Source organism: Mirounga angustirostris, unplaced genomic scaffold, assembly GCF_029215605.1.
Source record: "Mirounga angustirostris isolate CCGP_5_RB_7025 unplaced genomic scaffold, mMirAng1.0.hap1 SCAF_12, whole genome shotgun sequence".
Lineage (NCBI taxonomy): Eukaryota > Metazoa > Chordata > Mammalia > Carnivora > Phocidae > Mirounga > Mirounga angustirostris.
This window is the reverse complement of record NW_026991720.1, coordinates 68900969-68915754: the sequence shown is the minus strand read 5'-3', so window position 1 is coordinate 68915754 and position 14786 is coordinate 68900969. Positions and strand designations below refer to the sequence as shown.

The 14786-nt window shown below is 39.8% G+C and overlaps 1 protein-coding gene and 1 long non-coding RNA gene across 5 annotated transcripts in view; one reads left to right on the top strand and one right to left on the bottom strand.

Annotated features, from left to right (window-relative positions):
- Window positions 1-7669, bottom strand: part of LOC123835560 (uncharacterized) — a 60453-nt gene extending 52784 nt beyond the window's left edge. Inside the window, exons 1-2 of one of the 2 annotated variants that reach the window (XR_006788770.3) lie at window positions 7532-7669; window positions 4947-5024 (exon numbers count right to left, since the gene is read on the bottom strand). This is a non-coding gene — a long non-coding RNA (uncharacterized LOC123835560). Of the gene's footprint in view, window positions 1-4946; window positions 5025-7069; window positions 7236-7531 lie in introns of those variants that run through there. The other variant, XR_008505271.2, reaches the window with a different exon arrangement.
- The window catches only part of CASD1 (CAS1 domain containing 1), a 49872-nt gene continuing 42595 nt past the window's right edge, over window positions 7510-14786 (top strand). For all 3 annotated transcript variants that reach the window (XM_054505291.2, XM_064575258.1, XM_045864685.3), the window contains exon 1: window positions 7510-7643. In XM_054505291.2, the coding sequence (XP_054361266.1) occupies window positions 7511-7643 (133 nt within the window). In that variant the 5' untranslated portion in view covers window position 7510. The remainder of the gene's footprint in view (window positions 7644-14786) is intronic.

Sequence of the window (14786 nt, the reverse complement as noted above, 5' to 3'; positions counted from 1 at the left end):
AACCCAGAGACCTGAGGGTGACTCTCACACATTTCCCAATCTGAAGACAAGGACAGATGTGAACATAAGGTGCAGGATGTGTTCCTTATATTTAAGACTATTACATCATGTATGAAACTTTTACCTTATACAACTTCCAAATGATTACTGAGATTTCTGAATAATTTTTTCAAGGTGAAATCTTTCAGATTAAAAAAAATGCAACTAAAAACATATAATAAGGTAACTGAGTAATACTTTAGAATTTATTATTCCTTTTTGTATCAGTTTTCAAATACTTGAGTAAAGACAAACCAGATGTTTGGGTTTTGTTTTAGGTACACTCAACTTGATCAAAAAATCCAAAGGCCAATATTCAAATTCACTGTGATAAAAGCCCAGTTTTAAATCTATCGTAGGAAATTATTCACTTGTTCAGACAGCCAAAATTCAGTTTGGAAAATATTTATCTATCCCATGGTCTCAAAAATTCTCAGAAGAAAAGTGTCTCAATTTTCTCCAGTGTTCTTCATTAAATGACCTTTAATTTGGATTTAAGAAACATTAATATTTATTAAGTTCAAGGCATATTCATGTATTAAAAGATAATTTTTAGAAGAGGATATAGCATGACTTTCATACAGATATAAAATGATCATGTGTCAAAGCCTTTATTTAATTCATTAATTAATGAAGGAACCAGAAGATATTACAATTGGTTCAAAGGAGAATTAAAAGAACCACACATATACGGCATTAGGAATGGCAAAATAAATTTGCCTAACAAATGTAAAACTTCAAAACTGCTCAATATCCACAGAGCAATAATCAACTGAATCCCAATGAGATACAATTTGCATTTCTATGGACAAAAACCATTTGCATTACTATAAGTATTATATAACTTAGAGCAATGTAAAATAACTCAAAGACAATAAAAGATTCAGAGACCCGATAGAATCAGATAATCTGGACAATGCCTACTTTTCCATTGAAGACAACCACAATATCTTGGACTGTTTCTAAGTCTTTCACAAGTACTCTCTACAAAATACAAAAAGTACTAACTCCCTGTGCCCCAATGCATAAAATCTAGAAGGAGGGGAATGAAGAAGACAAAGATAAACATAATAACTGAATAGATTATAAAGCACAGTGGGATATATCCCAAAAGACTGAGCTGATAATTTCCCCATACACACAATATGCCCAAGTAAAGAAGGTATCTGTTCTGATTGGATGGTGCCTGTGCTGGATGCATACTTAAGCCCAGACAGAAACAAAGTACTATGAGAAATCAGAGAAAGGAAAGAGTTATAGTCCCATCAGGAGCCATGGGCTTACTTCATGGAAGAGGTAAAATGGAGCAGGTTTTATTTATTTTTTTTTTTTAAGATTTTTATTCATTTATTTGACAGAGACAGTGAAACAGGGAACACAAGCAGGGGGAGTGAGAGAAGGAGAAGCAGGGAGCCCGATGCGGGGCTCGATCCCAGGACCCGGGATCATGACCCGAGCCGAAGGCAGACGCCTAAAGACTGAGCCACCCAGGCGCCCCTGGAGCAGGCTTTAGAGGAGAAAATTATGGTAATCATTTCAAAGACTACATAGATCAAACCAGCACACTGAACACTCCAAATATAAACAACTGTCTCAGGGCGCCTGGGTGGCTCAGTCGTTAAGCGTCTGCCTTCGGCTCAGGTCATGAACCCAGGGTCCTGGGATCAAGTCCCGCATCGGGCTCCCTGCTCTGCGGGAAGCCTGCTTCTCTCTCTCCCACTCCCCCTGCTTGTGTTTCCTCTCTTGCTGTGTCTCTCTCTGTCAAATAAATAAATAAATAAAATCTTTAAAAAACAAACAAACAAACAAATGTCTCTGTCAATCAGACCTCAATAAAGCTGAAGTAGGGAAAAAAGAAGACAGGCTTTAAACAAGTAGAATGCATGGTGCAAGGAAAAAGGTGTTTTAAACAAAGGTTCGAGGAGGAGAAAAGTGACAGAAATGTAATGTTCCTGGCTTGTAGGTTAGCATGGTTGAAGGAAATGAGAGCTAAATGGAAGACTTGGTGGTTTAGGCCAAACCACAGCCAACCCTCAACACGATAAGAGGCTGGGAATTCTTTGTGTCCTGACAGGAAACCCCCAAAGTTTTTAAGCAGGGAAATGACAAGACCAAATATAAGCCTCAGACAAGTAACTCTAGCAGCAATTGGCAAAAAAAAGAGATTGAAAAAGTGAGATATCAGAAAAAGGAGTAGTAGGAACCTATTGCAATGGTCAGGTTGAAGCCTGAACCAGAGCATTCTGGAGAAGGAAAGAGCTTTGAGGAAACCAGAATAAAAAGGATACAGTAATTCACTAAGTAAGTGATTTGGGGTTTTTGACTGTGCACTCAATATTCGTTAAAATTGGAGCATGAACTCCTCCAACTAATGCATAGTTATAAAAAATGTACTGCTAATATAACTAATATAATGCATGTAATTTGAAACATTCACACATGCTCACAAACTTTTTTTTGCTTTTAAAGAGAGTGGTTTAATTCATGTTTGGATGCTTAATTTCTAAACATCTTGTTAATTTCCATGGCTTTGTATTAGTAGTAACTCACCTCCAAGCACCACAGATTTATAGCAAGATCTGTGGTTTACAATGAGCAAATGTAAATTCTCATTTCAAATAATCTGGATAATTTCAAAATTTTTTTCTGATTTCTTACAGATTTAAGTTGTCCATGTCTGTGTATGTCATGGATGATACACAATCTATGTACATATCTGATATATCTATATGTGTGTATATGATAATAGGCACACTTTTTTTAAAAAACATGTGAGGTAGTTGATGAAGAGCTTGTAGTAGCAGAAGATTCCATTCTACACATTCTTGTTTGCTAGTGCTTTTATAAATTAGAATCATCTTCAATTCCCATTCACCATAGGGAATTTTAAAGTCACCATCTATTTTGTGAGTTTAAGTAAAAGTAGATAATACAATCTGTGAATCCATTTGTTAGGCTCACAGGCACAATCAGTTTAAAGTCAACAAATAAGTGAGCCATTGTTGATCTCTTCACAAATGTGAATTCCCACACTCCCCTCAGAATTCCTCTCCATGTGCACATGACATGACTCTACCTATAGACCAAGTTAGGGTACAAGGGAAGTACTTATATGAAATAGTAATAAAACCTTATTTTCCTGTAGTTAGGAATATTGAAATAACTTCTTAGGCCCAAAATAAGCCATTCCTGCCCAGGGGTGCCATATCAGCAAATCAAAACTTTTCTAAGTTTTGTGTCTCTTGTAAATGCCCCCACTTAACCAGAAATGCAATGAGCCAATTCGCAAATGCCAAGCTAGCTCTGGGCTGTATACTTATTTCCTTGTTTCTTCTCATCCCAAACAAAGTTGACTGTGTGACTCCAGCCAATTAGATATTGTCTCTTTTTCTCTTCCTTGGTTCTTTTTTTATCCAATTAAAATTCCTTGCCTTCCACCACATTTTGCAGTTCTGTGAAAGGGGCTATCCGTTTCATGAGGTGTTAAGTGAAGTTTGTTTTTGTCACCAAAATTATCTTTTAAAATCATTTGTAACAGGAATTCACGATAAATAGAAGTTTTAGTACTTTGTTCTGACTATCCAATGGCTCATCTGTGATCACACAACCAACTGAAAACCCATACTTGAGATAAAGCAGAGGAGAAAGATGAGTCAAAGATTAGCAGGCATGACTTGAAGGACAGTGGTGTCAATAACCTAAATGGTAAACATAACAGGATGAATGGGTTTGGAAGGAAAATAAAACTGGTTTCCGACACATTGAGTCTGAGGTACCATGAGAGACTTGATGAAGCTATCCCTGAGATACATGAATGAGGTCTGGAGCATGTGAGAGGAATCTAAGTTGCATGCAGGATCCAATGTGATAGTTGAAGCCAACTTGTAACGTAGGTTTCCCAAGAAGAAAAGTAAGCAAACAAGAAAACTTTGAAAAGTACTTACATATAAGGATTTGCAAAAGCAAGAGGATTCTTCTTGGAGATGCATGAGAAAGGAGACAGAAGGATGTAGTGTCACAGAAGTCAAAAAGAAAAGATTTAAGAAAGCAAATATTCCAACAATGCTGTGCAGGGAAGAAGGATAAAGTTAGGATAGAGACATTGGGTTTGGTCAGTTAGGATGCGGCTGACATTTGAACAAGTGGTTTAAGTAAAGTAATAGGAGAAGTTAGTTTTCAAGTTCTTAAAAATCAGTAAGTGGTAAAAGAAAGAAAGAAAAGGGAAGGAAGGAAAGAAAACAAAAGAAAGAAAGAAAAGGAAGGAAAGAACGAAAGAAAGAACAAAAGAAAGAACGAAAGAAAGAAAGAACGAAAGAAAGAAAGAAAGAAAGAAAGAAAGAAAGAAAGAAAGAAAGAAAAAGAAAGAAAGAAAGAAATCAGATTGTTCCTTCAAGAAGTTCCATAGGGAGAAGAGAGATTGTGTAGTGAATTAAGGAAGGCGCTTTAAATAGGAAACATTTGAGCTTATATATAGGACAAACAGTGAAGAAGGATAAATTGAAGGTAGAAATAAAGAAGGGAAACTTACGAGACCAAGTTCTCAAATAGGGGTATACCAACACACAGATGAAAGAGACAGCTTTGGTGGAGGAAGAAGGAATTTTTCAAATCAGAAAAGAAGTATAGTTAATAATACTGTATAGGGTATTTCAAAGTTGCTGAGAGAGTAGATCTTAAAAGTTTTCATCACAAGAAAAAAATCTTTGTAATTATGTACGGTGACTGATGTTAACTAGAATCATTGTGGTGATCACCTTGTAATACTTTATATATAAATGTCAAATCATTACATTGCACACCTGAGATTAATATGTTATGTCAATTATACCATAATAAAAAATTAGATCAATATAAACGAATGAATGGATATAGTGAAACAGAAACAATTTAGACCAGAAGATTCTCACCTCAAAATTGTGCTCCTCCTACTGTTCTGGCTGCTCCATTTTGTCTCCTTTTCCTGTCCTCTTTATCCCCATAACCTCCTGTGGTAAAATGAGAAATCGATATTTGGTTAGAAGAAAAGGGATAAATGTGGTAGTTGTTTCTGTTTTTGCTTTTGTTTTTAAGTAATGCACAGTTGAAAGTGTTCCTATCAGATGGTTTCCCTTTTTATCAGATTATTAGGGGGTGAGGTAACTGGCAGAGCATTAGTAAACATTCTGGATGGTTTAGGGGTTGGCAAATGAACATGGAGCCACTATCTAGTTTTTAACATCATCAGATTTGAGTTTTGAAAAGTTCAGTCTGGTTAGAGGTATGGCAGAGAAGCAGTAAGATTGGATTTTTGAGCCGGAATTGAGGAAGATGAGTTAAGGGAATAGGAAATTCAGGCAAGAAATCATGCCTTAACCAAGGCAACAGCAAGGGGATAGAGCAGAGGCAGTATATTTGAGAGTTATTTAGAAGGGAGAATGGGAGTGGAGCCAGTGGAGACCTCAAAGTCAACTACTCTTTCTAGATACTTGTTCAGAGAAGAAAAGAGAGCTGTAGAAGTAAACACACAGAAACAGTTCATGGATGTATTTCACTAAAATGAGAAACTTATTGGTGGAAGGGAAATAGCCAGGAGAGAGGGAGAGTTTAAAGAAGACACAGAGAGAGGATGATTGACGTAGGGATGACTGATGGAGTCATCAACACCCCAAGAAAGGGGGACAGGAAGAGATTTAGAGCAGGGGAGAGGGATTAGCTTTAAACTAGAGGGAAGGAAGAATGAAGTCCACAAGCTATTTACAATATTTCAGAAAGCCTTCTGGAAATTGCAATTAAATAAAATGTCAAGTTTCTTTACTTTTGGCAGGCATTAAATCAACCCTGCGGGCTAACACTGGTTATCACACGCTGATCAGAAATTCTAATTTGCTGTTGATGACATCATAGAAATTTCTAGGATGTTATTGGCGGACCATATGCTGTTAGCAGAGTTATTTATCTGGTTTTTACAATATCTGATTTAATTCCTTCAGCATGTGATCAACCTTGGATCAGAAGAGTGACAGCCAAAATTAAGCGACCATTTCCAGGGGACAGTGCCTAGTGTTTGTACACTTATTTAACTTTATTGCTTATTAGCATTACATCCATGACAGTGATGTATGTGATTTCATTTAAGTGACAAAATCTTTCAAGATATGGGGTCCACAGATGAAAACATAATAAAAAGAGTCCTTGGATGAAAAGAATTGGGATGACAAGATCTCGATAGTCCCTTCAAATCTAACATTCTATAATTTTAAGAGGGGCTCATAAACACAAGTTCAGGAATGGCTAAATGGGAAAGTTGTAAAGAATACTTGAAAACACCCCAACTAACCAGTGACTCACTTTAAACAAGGCAAGGAGATAGGAAAGCAATATAAATAACCATTCCCATCTGGAGGGCAGCACAGGAGAAAACAAAAACAAAGAAAAAGCTGGGTGAGGGATAACAAGCGCTTCATAGAAGCAAAGGCATACTTGCTTTATCTATAGCCACAAAATATTAACCAACTTTAGGAGCAGGAATGATTGTCACGAGCACACTTTTTAATGTTTGGCGCATCCACCTAGCTAACCCTTACGTAAATACAAATGAAGGGTGAGGATCTTTTCGCCCCAACACCTACACTAAGCTAGGCTCGTTCTGTACCTTCTACTCTGTACTTCGCGGAATCGGGCAACTGAGGATTTTTTTTTTTTTAAGTTTCAAGAGAAATGGGCCAAGAAAGTAAGTTAAAGGGTTGACTGGTCTTCGTGGGTTGGGTGCTAGAGCGATCAGCAATTTCAACACCTGTCAAGCATCTAGGACCAGCCAGACTGACTGGATAGGTTGACCATAAGCCCCGTGATATCACATGCAGCTGGGCAGGTTCAGGGGTGGTAGAAAGCTCGGAAAGGGTGTGTTGGGGGGGTGGAATAACGTGTACTTTTCTTCAGGAACTGTAGCTCTGTGTGCCCCAACCTGGGCTCAGGTAGTGGCCGGAAAGACAGGAGAAAGCCCCAGGGCTCGCTTTCGGGCTCGGTTGGACCCTTCGTCCCCTCTACTCACATCCTCATGTCCCTGCCGCTGCCGCCGCCCGCCGGCGCCCCTGACCCGCTGACCCCGGAGAGCTGTCTGGGGCCCGTGACCCCGGAGCACCGGGCATCCGGACCCCCCTCGCAGGCGCAGCCGCTATTAAGGCAGGAGGCTAAAGGGGAGGAGGAGGAAGGGGAGGAGACAGGCGTCCAGGGCGCCTGGGGAACCGGCACCGCCGAGCAGGGGTGGCGAGGCTGGGGTAAAGCCGCCGAGGCGGCCGCGGCCGAAGAGGCGCAGGTGGAGGCCCGGCGCGCCGCGGCGGCGGGGTCAGGCTCCCCGGCGGGAGGCGCGGGTGGCGGCCGCGGGGGCTGGCGGCGGCTCCTCGCCTGGCTGCGGCGGCGGCAGCCCCAGTGCTGCCCCTGTGCGGCGCCCCTTCCCCGCTCCGCCGCGCACTGTTGTCATGGAGGAACCAAGATGGCGGCTCTGGCCTACAACCTGGGCAAGCGGGAGATCAACCACTACTTCAGCGTGAGGAGCGCCAAGGTGCTGGCGCTGGTGGCCGTGCTGCTCCTCGCAGCGTGCCACCTCGCCTCCCGCCGCTACCGAGGTGAGCGGGCCCTCCCCCTGCCTGGGCCGGCCGGGGGAGGAGGCGACGCGGCGGCTGGAGGCCGCCCCCCTCGCCCAACACACGCCCACGCTCACGCGTCCGCCCGCGCGCCCGCCCGCCCGCGCGCCGGGCCGGCGGCGGAGGCGGTGCCCCCACGTGCCCCCAGGTGTCCCCGGCCAGGGGCCGGGCGCCCCTGGCCGACTGAGCGGACCCCAGTGCGCGCCGCCCCTAGAGAAGGGCCCGTGGTCCTGGGGCCCCTGAGCCGCCTGCGCTGCGGTCGGGCCGGCCGGCCCGGGCCTGGCGCGAGTTGCTGCCGGGGCCCGGGCTCCTGCGCGAGCTGCGCCGGGGGAGCCGCGCCAGGCCCGGGCCTCGCGTGCACCGGGTCGGACCCTCGGGGGCCAGCCCGGGGCGCCGGAGGCGGAGGCCCCGCCTGCCAGGGGCCCCTTTGCCAGAGTTGGGGTCGTCGGTTCTGAGCCCGAGGGGTCCGGCTCTTTAGCCTTTGTTTACTCCGGCCTCTGCCCTGTGCCGCCGAGCCGAGCTGTTGTTGGACAGCGGCAAGGGCCGCCCCATTTTCCTCTGCCGCCTGGGCGACAGCTGGCAAAGGATGCCCTTGGCCAAATGGAGGAGGTGTCGCCCAGCCTCGGTGATCCAGAAACGTTTCAAGGGTTCTGGCTGCACACTTTTTACAAAGTAAAGGCACTGGGGCAGATTATTTGAAAGGAAGCTGTGGGTTGACAGGAGTCGAGGTGGGCAAGGAAGTTACGTCGGAAGCAGTTTGAAAGGAGGCCTTCGATGTGGGTTTTGAAATTGGTGTAAAGGGGAAAAGGAAATATGACCTCCTTATTTCAGAACGAATTATCTTTCAGTAATCAAGGGATATTTACTTGTTGATTGATTTTTTTTTTTTCTAATTTTCTCTGTTAAAATACCACTAGCAGAGAGGCCGACGAGCTGAGGTTAACTTAATAATGATAGGATCTTTTATTTTTGGCTCTTAGTATTATCGAAGCCATTATCTGGAGAGCTCTGGGTGACTATGAGATTAATTGGTCAAGATGTAATGTGTAATGGACAGGTGCACATTTAACGCTGTTCCCATTTAACTTCGCACCCACTTTGGCAAAATATCCAGTAAATGGGGCATTGGAATCTGAGCTCTGTTCTCATCCCAGGAGATCTTTCAAAGTGTAGGATATTTTGAGCAGTTTTGCTGCTTTGTTTTCTCCAATTCTTGAGGATTAAAAATCTTTAGTACCATACTGGATGAATAGTTCTGTATATAAATGCGCTGAATCGATTTTAAAAGATAAATTCTTTATACCCTTTGGCCTTTCTCTTTCACCCTCCTATAGGTCACAGCCATATGATCTGGCTGGACTTTGGTTCATTGGCAATGGCTCTAACAGAAGTCAAACTTTCATATGTAAAGTGAAACCAGCAGTGTTGATGCATTAATTCGTGTTCGTTTTGAAGAAAATTTCCTAACTACTATTAATCATTTTATGTTAGTTTGGTATAAGATGACAGTAACCTAACTCGATCTTGTCTATGTGAAGGTAGTGAAGATAAATGTTATAACTGTGGTGCTACCATGCTAAAGGTAAATCTCTGGTCCCCCTCCCTTTAACTTTATATTGTGCTTTTGTCTTTTGATAAACTTGGATACTAATTATTATAGTTAGATTCTACATTTCATCCTTTCAAGATCTGTCATCAGCAGGGAAAACAGAATGTCAGATGGAACTTTATGAGTCAGTGTAGCAATCTGGGGTTGTTTATAAAGCCTCCTCCAGAAGCTAGTCACCAGCTTCCGTAGGTGCTTCAGTGTCTTCAGCGTGAAGCAGTACACCTGGTGTGTGTACTTGCTTAGACTGAATGTCAAGAACTTGAGCCAGACACTGTTTGGGAAGAATAATGATCCTACCAAGAAGTTTTTAGACATCCTCATGCTTTGGCAGAGTCAAACTGCATGAAATGTAATGCTCTTCACACAAAGATAACCCTACACTTGCATCACAATATCATAAATCTTTAGAATAAGAAAGGACTTTCTATTAGTTACAGAGGTTTATGCTTTATATTAAAATCTCCAGTGTGTGGGTGTACGGACACCTCAGGCAAGGTAGAGTGAATGCAGTTCGAATACATATCTTCAGTATCTCTTGCTTTATAAACTATAGAAAGGAAAGAATTGCGTATGGCAGAAAGTAAGGCTTGGCAAACACGACATGCTAACTTTGAGTACTTATTATATGCCAGGTGCTGTGCTACGAAGGGTTTTACATGTTTGAACTCCTTTTGTCTTTACAACCATTCTGTGAGGTAGCTAAAATTACCATATTTCATCCTCCATTCTATCCCCCCCACCACCATTTTTGACATCTCTGTCATCAGGATGAATTTTTAAAACTTTATTGCATGTCAAAGTTTAATTGATAACATTTTTCTTAGTGTTACATAAAATAATGATGTATCTTATAATCAGTGGTCTTAGATCCAGCGAATTACGGTATTATTTACATTTTAAAGATGAGGCATGAGAGGTTAAGTTGCCTAAGGACACACAATTAGTCAGTGATTGAGCTAGGATTTACAACCCAGTTAGTCTGCCTCATGCCATTAGGTTATAGACTGCCTTTCTCAGGGCTCCTTAGACAGTGGTGATGTATAGAAGATGGAGTGAGAAAGCATTTTCCAGAGGGACATGGATTAAATACTTTAGAAACACTAATTCAACCTCACAGTATCAGTCAAGAGTTTTTCCTTTTCTTTTTAAAATAAAATGATTTTCAAAAAGTTGAATGTGTAAAACTTCAAAATCTGACCAGCTTACTTTTTATTACCTACCTATGTTTATCTTTTCCCTTCTTTCTAAACTCCAGGCTCACAGTCACAATATGCTTTGCCCTTTTACATATCTTACAGATACCTGATTTTCTCTGCCCGCAGTGACCTCTCTCCTTAAAAGAAAGTACAGATTTTTCTTTCAGAGTCTGATTCAGATGTCACCATCACAGAAATAAGAATTAGGGATTTAGTGTTTCTATAGCAATTAGTAAGTACTTATGTTGTATCATAATAATTTGTATCCATCTTCCCCACACAATCTGTGAGCTTCCAAGGGTATTTTATTCATCTTTATATTATCCGAGCTTAACACACAGAAGGAACTCCATAAACAATAATCGGATAAATAGATTTTCAAAATCCTTATTTCCTTCTATTTTTCTCCTTTCATTTGGTTCTTTTGGTTTTCATTGAATTTCATGTTCTAATAGTATATTCTGATCTCAACTTCAGAAAATAAAGGGGTTTTTTTTATTAATATTACTTTCACATAAAATAGTAGAATGACATTTTAAATAATAATCCGATTAACTATATTTCTTCTGAATTTTCTCAATCTCTAACATTACTAAATCACAAAATTTCCATTAATATTGTGATTACAGATTAAAAACATCATTTCTGTGACAAGAGGCCAGTAGGTCTCTTAGCCTTTTCTCTCTTTGCCAGAAAGATCCTGATATATGACACCACCTGTAATAGAGGCACTCCTAGTTTGTCAAATGAAAAATGTAAAAGGTGATTTTTCTTTTTTTTCCTTTTTTTTTTAAGATTTTATTTATTTATTAGAGAGAGAGAGCACAAGCCAGGGGGTGGGGGGTAGAGTCAGAGGGAGAAGCAGGCTCCCCACTGAGCAGGGAGCCCAATGTGGGGCTCAGTCCCAGGACTCTGGGATCATGTCCTGAGCCAAAAGCAGACACTTAACCAACTGAGCCATCCAGGTGCCCCTAAAAGTGATTTTTCAACACAGACCAAAGTGTGACCTTGCTGAATTTTAGGCAAACAAAATATTCCACAAATCATGTTAAAAACTTTATGGATATTTTCATGGTTGGTAGTAAGAAACAGATAGCTTCGGTAGGATGATTCAGCCAGTCTAAGGGTGCAGTATGCCAGAGTTGTTCTATTGAAAGGGAAATATAAGCTATGGTTTACTTAGCACATTAGATGTTTTCCTTACTTGTTATATTTTGTTTTTCAGCTTTTTTTTTAACACGTGTTTGTCTTTTTACTTACTTTGTTTGCTTTTAGTATCTTTATAGTATAGAAAAATTATACATAAAAACCTGAGACTTTAGATTGACAAACCAAAATGCTTATGGTTAAAATAATAGACTGAAGACAGCCATTCGTCTAGATAATCTTAGTATTGGAGATAGCTGAAGTAGAGAATTCTATCCCTCTAGTTGTGTGTGTGGTTTTTTGTGGTTTTTTTTGTTTGTTTTTATTGTGTTTCTAGCTTAATTTATCTGAGCACTAGGCAACTTGCATCTCACACTGGTTGTTTTAAACTAGCTATCAAAATTATATGAGACAAATGAAAATAATGACTGGGATTTTTTGTTTTCTTTTGTTTGGGGTTTTTCTGGGTGGATTTTGAAAGGGAAATATGTGCCAGCAGATATTTGTATATACTTAGTATACATGATAAAGATGTGGGACTTCAACTTATTTTAACATCTAGGTTTCATTTAGTGATTTGGTCCAAAAGTACTTTTCAGGAAAAGAGAAGTTGTTTTAGAGTATGGAATTTTGTGGGAGTTTTCTTTTTTAGATTAGGTTAATTTATTTTCAATCAGATTATAATAGTTATTACAACTATTTATTATTTTTCAGACAAGTATAAGAAAAGTCTCTTGCCTTTTTTATTGTCTAATTAGCAGTTCTTTTACTTTTCTAAGAATTCTTTATATTAGATTCTATTAAAATAGCTGATACAATTGCTATCTTCTGATGGAACTTCAACCAATATGATAAAGAGGCTATCGATTTCAGATACAAGGATTACTTAAAAAAAACTTTGCGTCATAAAATATATTAGGAAATGTCATCATCAACTAGCATTACATTAGCAAATTAAAAGTTTCTTTCCTGGAAAGACCAGTAGTTTCTATTTTTTTTTTTTAAAGATTTTATTTACTTGTCAGAGAGAGAGCACAAGCAGGGAAGCGGCAGGCAGAGGGAGAAACAGGCTCCTCACTGAGCAAGGAGACCAATGTGGGACTCCATCCCAGCACCCTGGGATCATGACCTGAGCCGAAGGCAGACACTTAACCGATTGAGCCACCCAGGCATCCCAAGACCAGTGGTTTCTAAAATACGATGTTTACAGTGTGGTTAGTGGCAACTCCAAATCTGTTTTGCCGGTGGGAGGGGGGCTCTAATATGGATTCATCAGTTTAGAGCTGTTTTTCCCACTAGCTGAACTACTAAAAAACAATGTGTGAGTAGTAGTAGTGAGGAAAAAAAGAACTTTGCATTTTTAAACACATTTTCTGGTGGAGAAAAGACTGGTTATTTTAAGATGTTGGTATTGTACTTCCATCTTAATAAAACCATATTGAAAACCCTGTAGATACTTAACAAATATCATAATCCCACATACTGAAGATGTGTTTCTGTTTCAAGTTCTATTAAAAAACAAAAGTCAAATAACAACAACAAAAGGAAGGGAGAAGGAAGAAAGAAAAGGAAGAAAAAGTCCACAGAATTAATACCTAGTTATTTGCAACTTCTTATAAGTTTTTTAGAAAATAGATGTTACTAACTTTTTGCTTGGTTTATAGATGTATTTAAAGAGGTAGAAATGCTATAAATATGGAATTTTTGTTCTAATTTTAAACATTTACTAGATTTTTAATAGGATTTTAGTATAGAACCATTATAAAAGAATGAAGCAGAAGGATGTTTTTAGAAAAATAACTTAATTGTGTGTTCTTATAGTCCTTTCTTTACTCCTTCTTGATTATTTATGTAGCTTAATTTTGTTTTTTAGAACTAGAATTAGTTTTTAATAATTGGAAAGAATTAAGAATGGATTATTTATAGTTTCCTTAGAGAGCTATTATTAAAAAATCTTTGAAATTAAAAAAAAAACCTGCACAGGCTACATATATAATTGCATAATTTTAATAATTGATATTTTGCTTTCCCTATCCAGTTTTTTACCAGGACAACAATGCAGTATTTTCACTTTTCCTTCCTCTTCTATTTTAGAATTTATAACACTGAAATAATAGCACCTTCATTATCTTGTATTTGTATCACCTTTTATCTGTATGTTGGCCAGATAAATGGATAACCAGCTGAGAAAACAGATGTTCTACTTGAAATATCTTTGGGTGTTCTCTGTCCCCACCCTAAATGGTTCAGGACCATTCTTGTGCCGTAGCGTTTCTCTCCTGACCTTAACAAATATATTTGTGACTGTTAATAAAGAACTAGTGATTAAATTAAATAATACGTATGTTTTATTGTAACCCCATGGTTTTTCTTTTTCTTTTTCTTTTTTTTTATTTGCGAGAGAGAGAATGAGAGAGAGAGAGCACATGAGAGGGGGGAGGGTCAGAGGGAGAAGCAGACTCCCCGCCGAGCAGGGAGCCCGATGCGGGACTCGATCCCGGGACTCCAGGATCATGACCTGAGCCGGAGGCATTCGCTTAACCGACTGAGCCACCCAGGCGCCCCCCCCCCCATGGTTTTCCTAAATATCTCATTTCTCCCTTTTCCATTTGACATATTTGGACTTTTTTAATGCCTCCAAATCCCTTTTAAACTCCCTGAGTCATGTAAGCTAATGTCTAATAAAATGGCCAAAGGAAATACAGTGACCATCTGTCCCGTTTATACAAGACTGAGGGGTTTCCCAGGTGTGGAACTTTCTGTATGAAATCGTGACAGCCTCAAGCAAACTGGGAGGAGCTGACTGATGACTGGAAAGGAAGGCAAGAACATCAAGAGAAGCAGAGAGGCTGACTATTAATAACGATGAAATCTACATTTGTTATTGATACCTATACCATGTACCTTTGGCCACCTGTAGCTAACATAGTTTTAAGTCTTATCTTTGTAACTTATAACAGGATGAAATTTTAGTAAGCTCAGTAGGAAGTTCTTGAATAAATCTTTTTCTGTTTGCACATTTACAGAATAGGGCTACCATACTTCCTCACAGGGGAGTTGTGAAAATCAGGGAGTAGGTTTGTAAAATATCTTCATTACTGCATTTCCAGTTGTGCAAATGCATTATACATTATAATAGTTGAATAAGAAGCCATTTCCAAAGTCTTCTCTTTT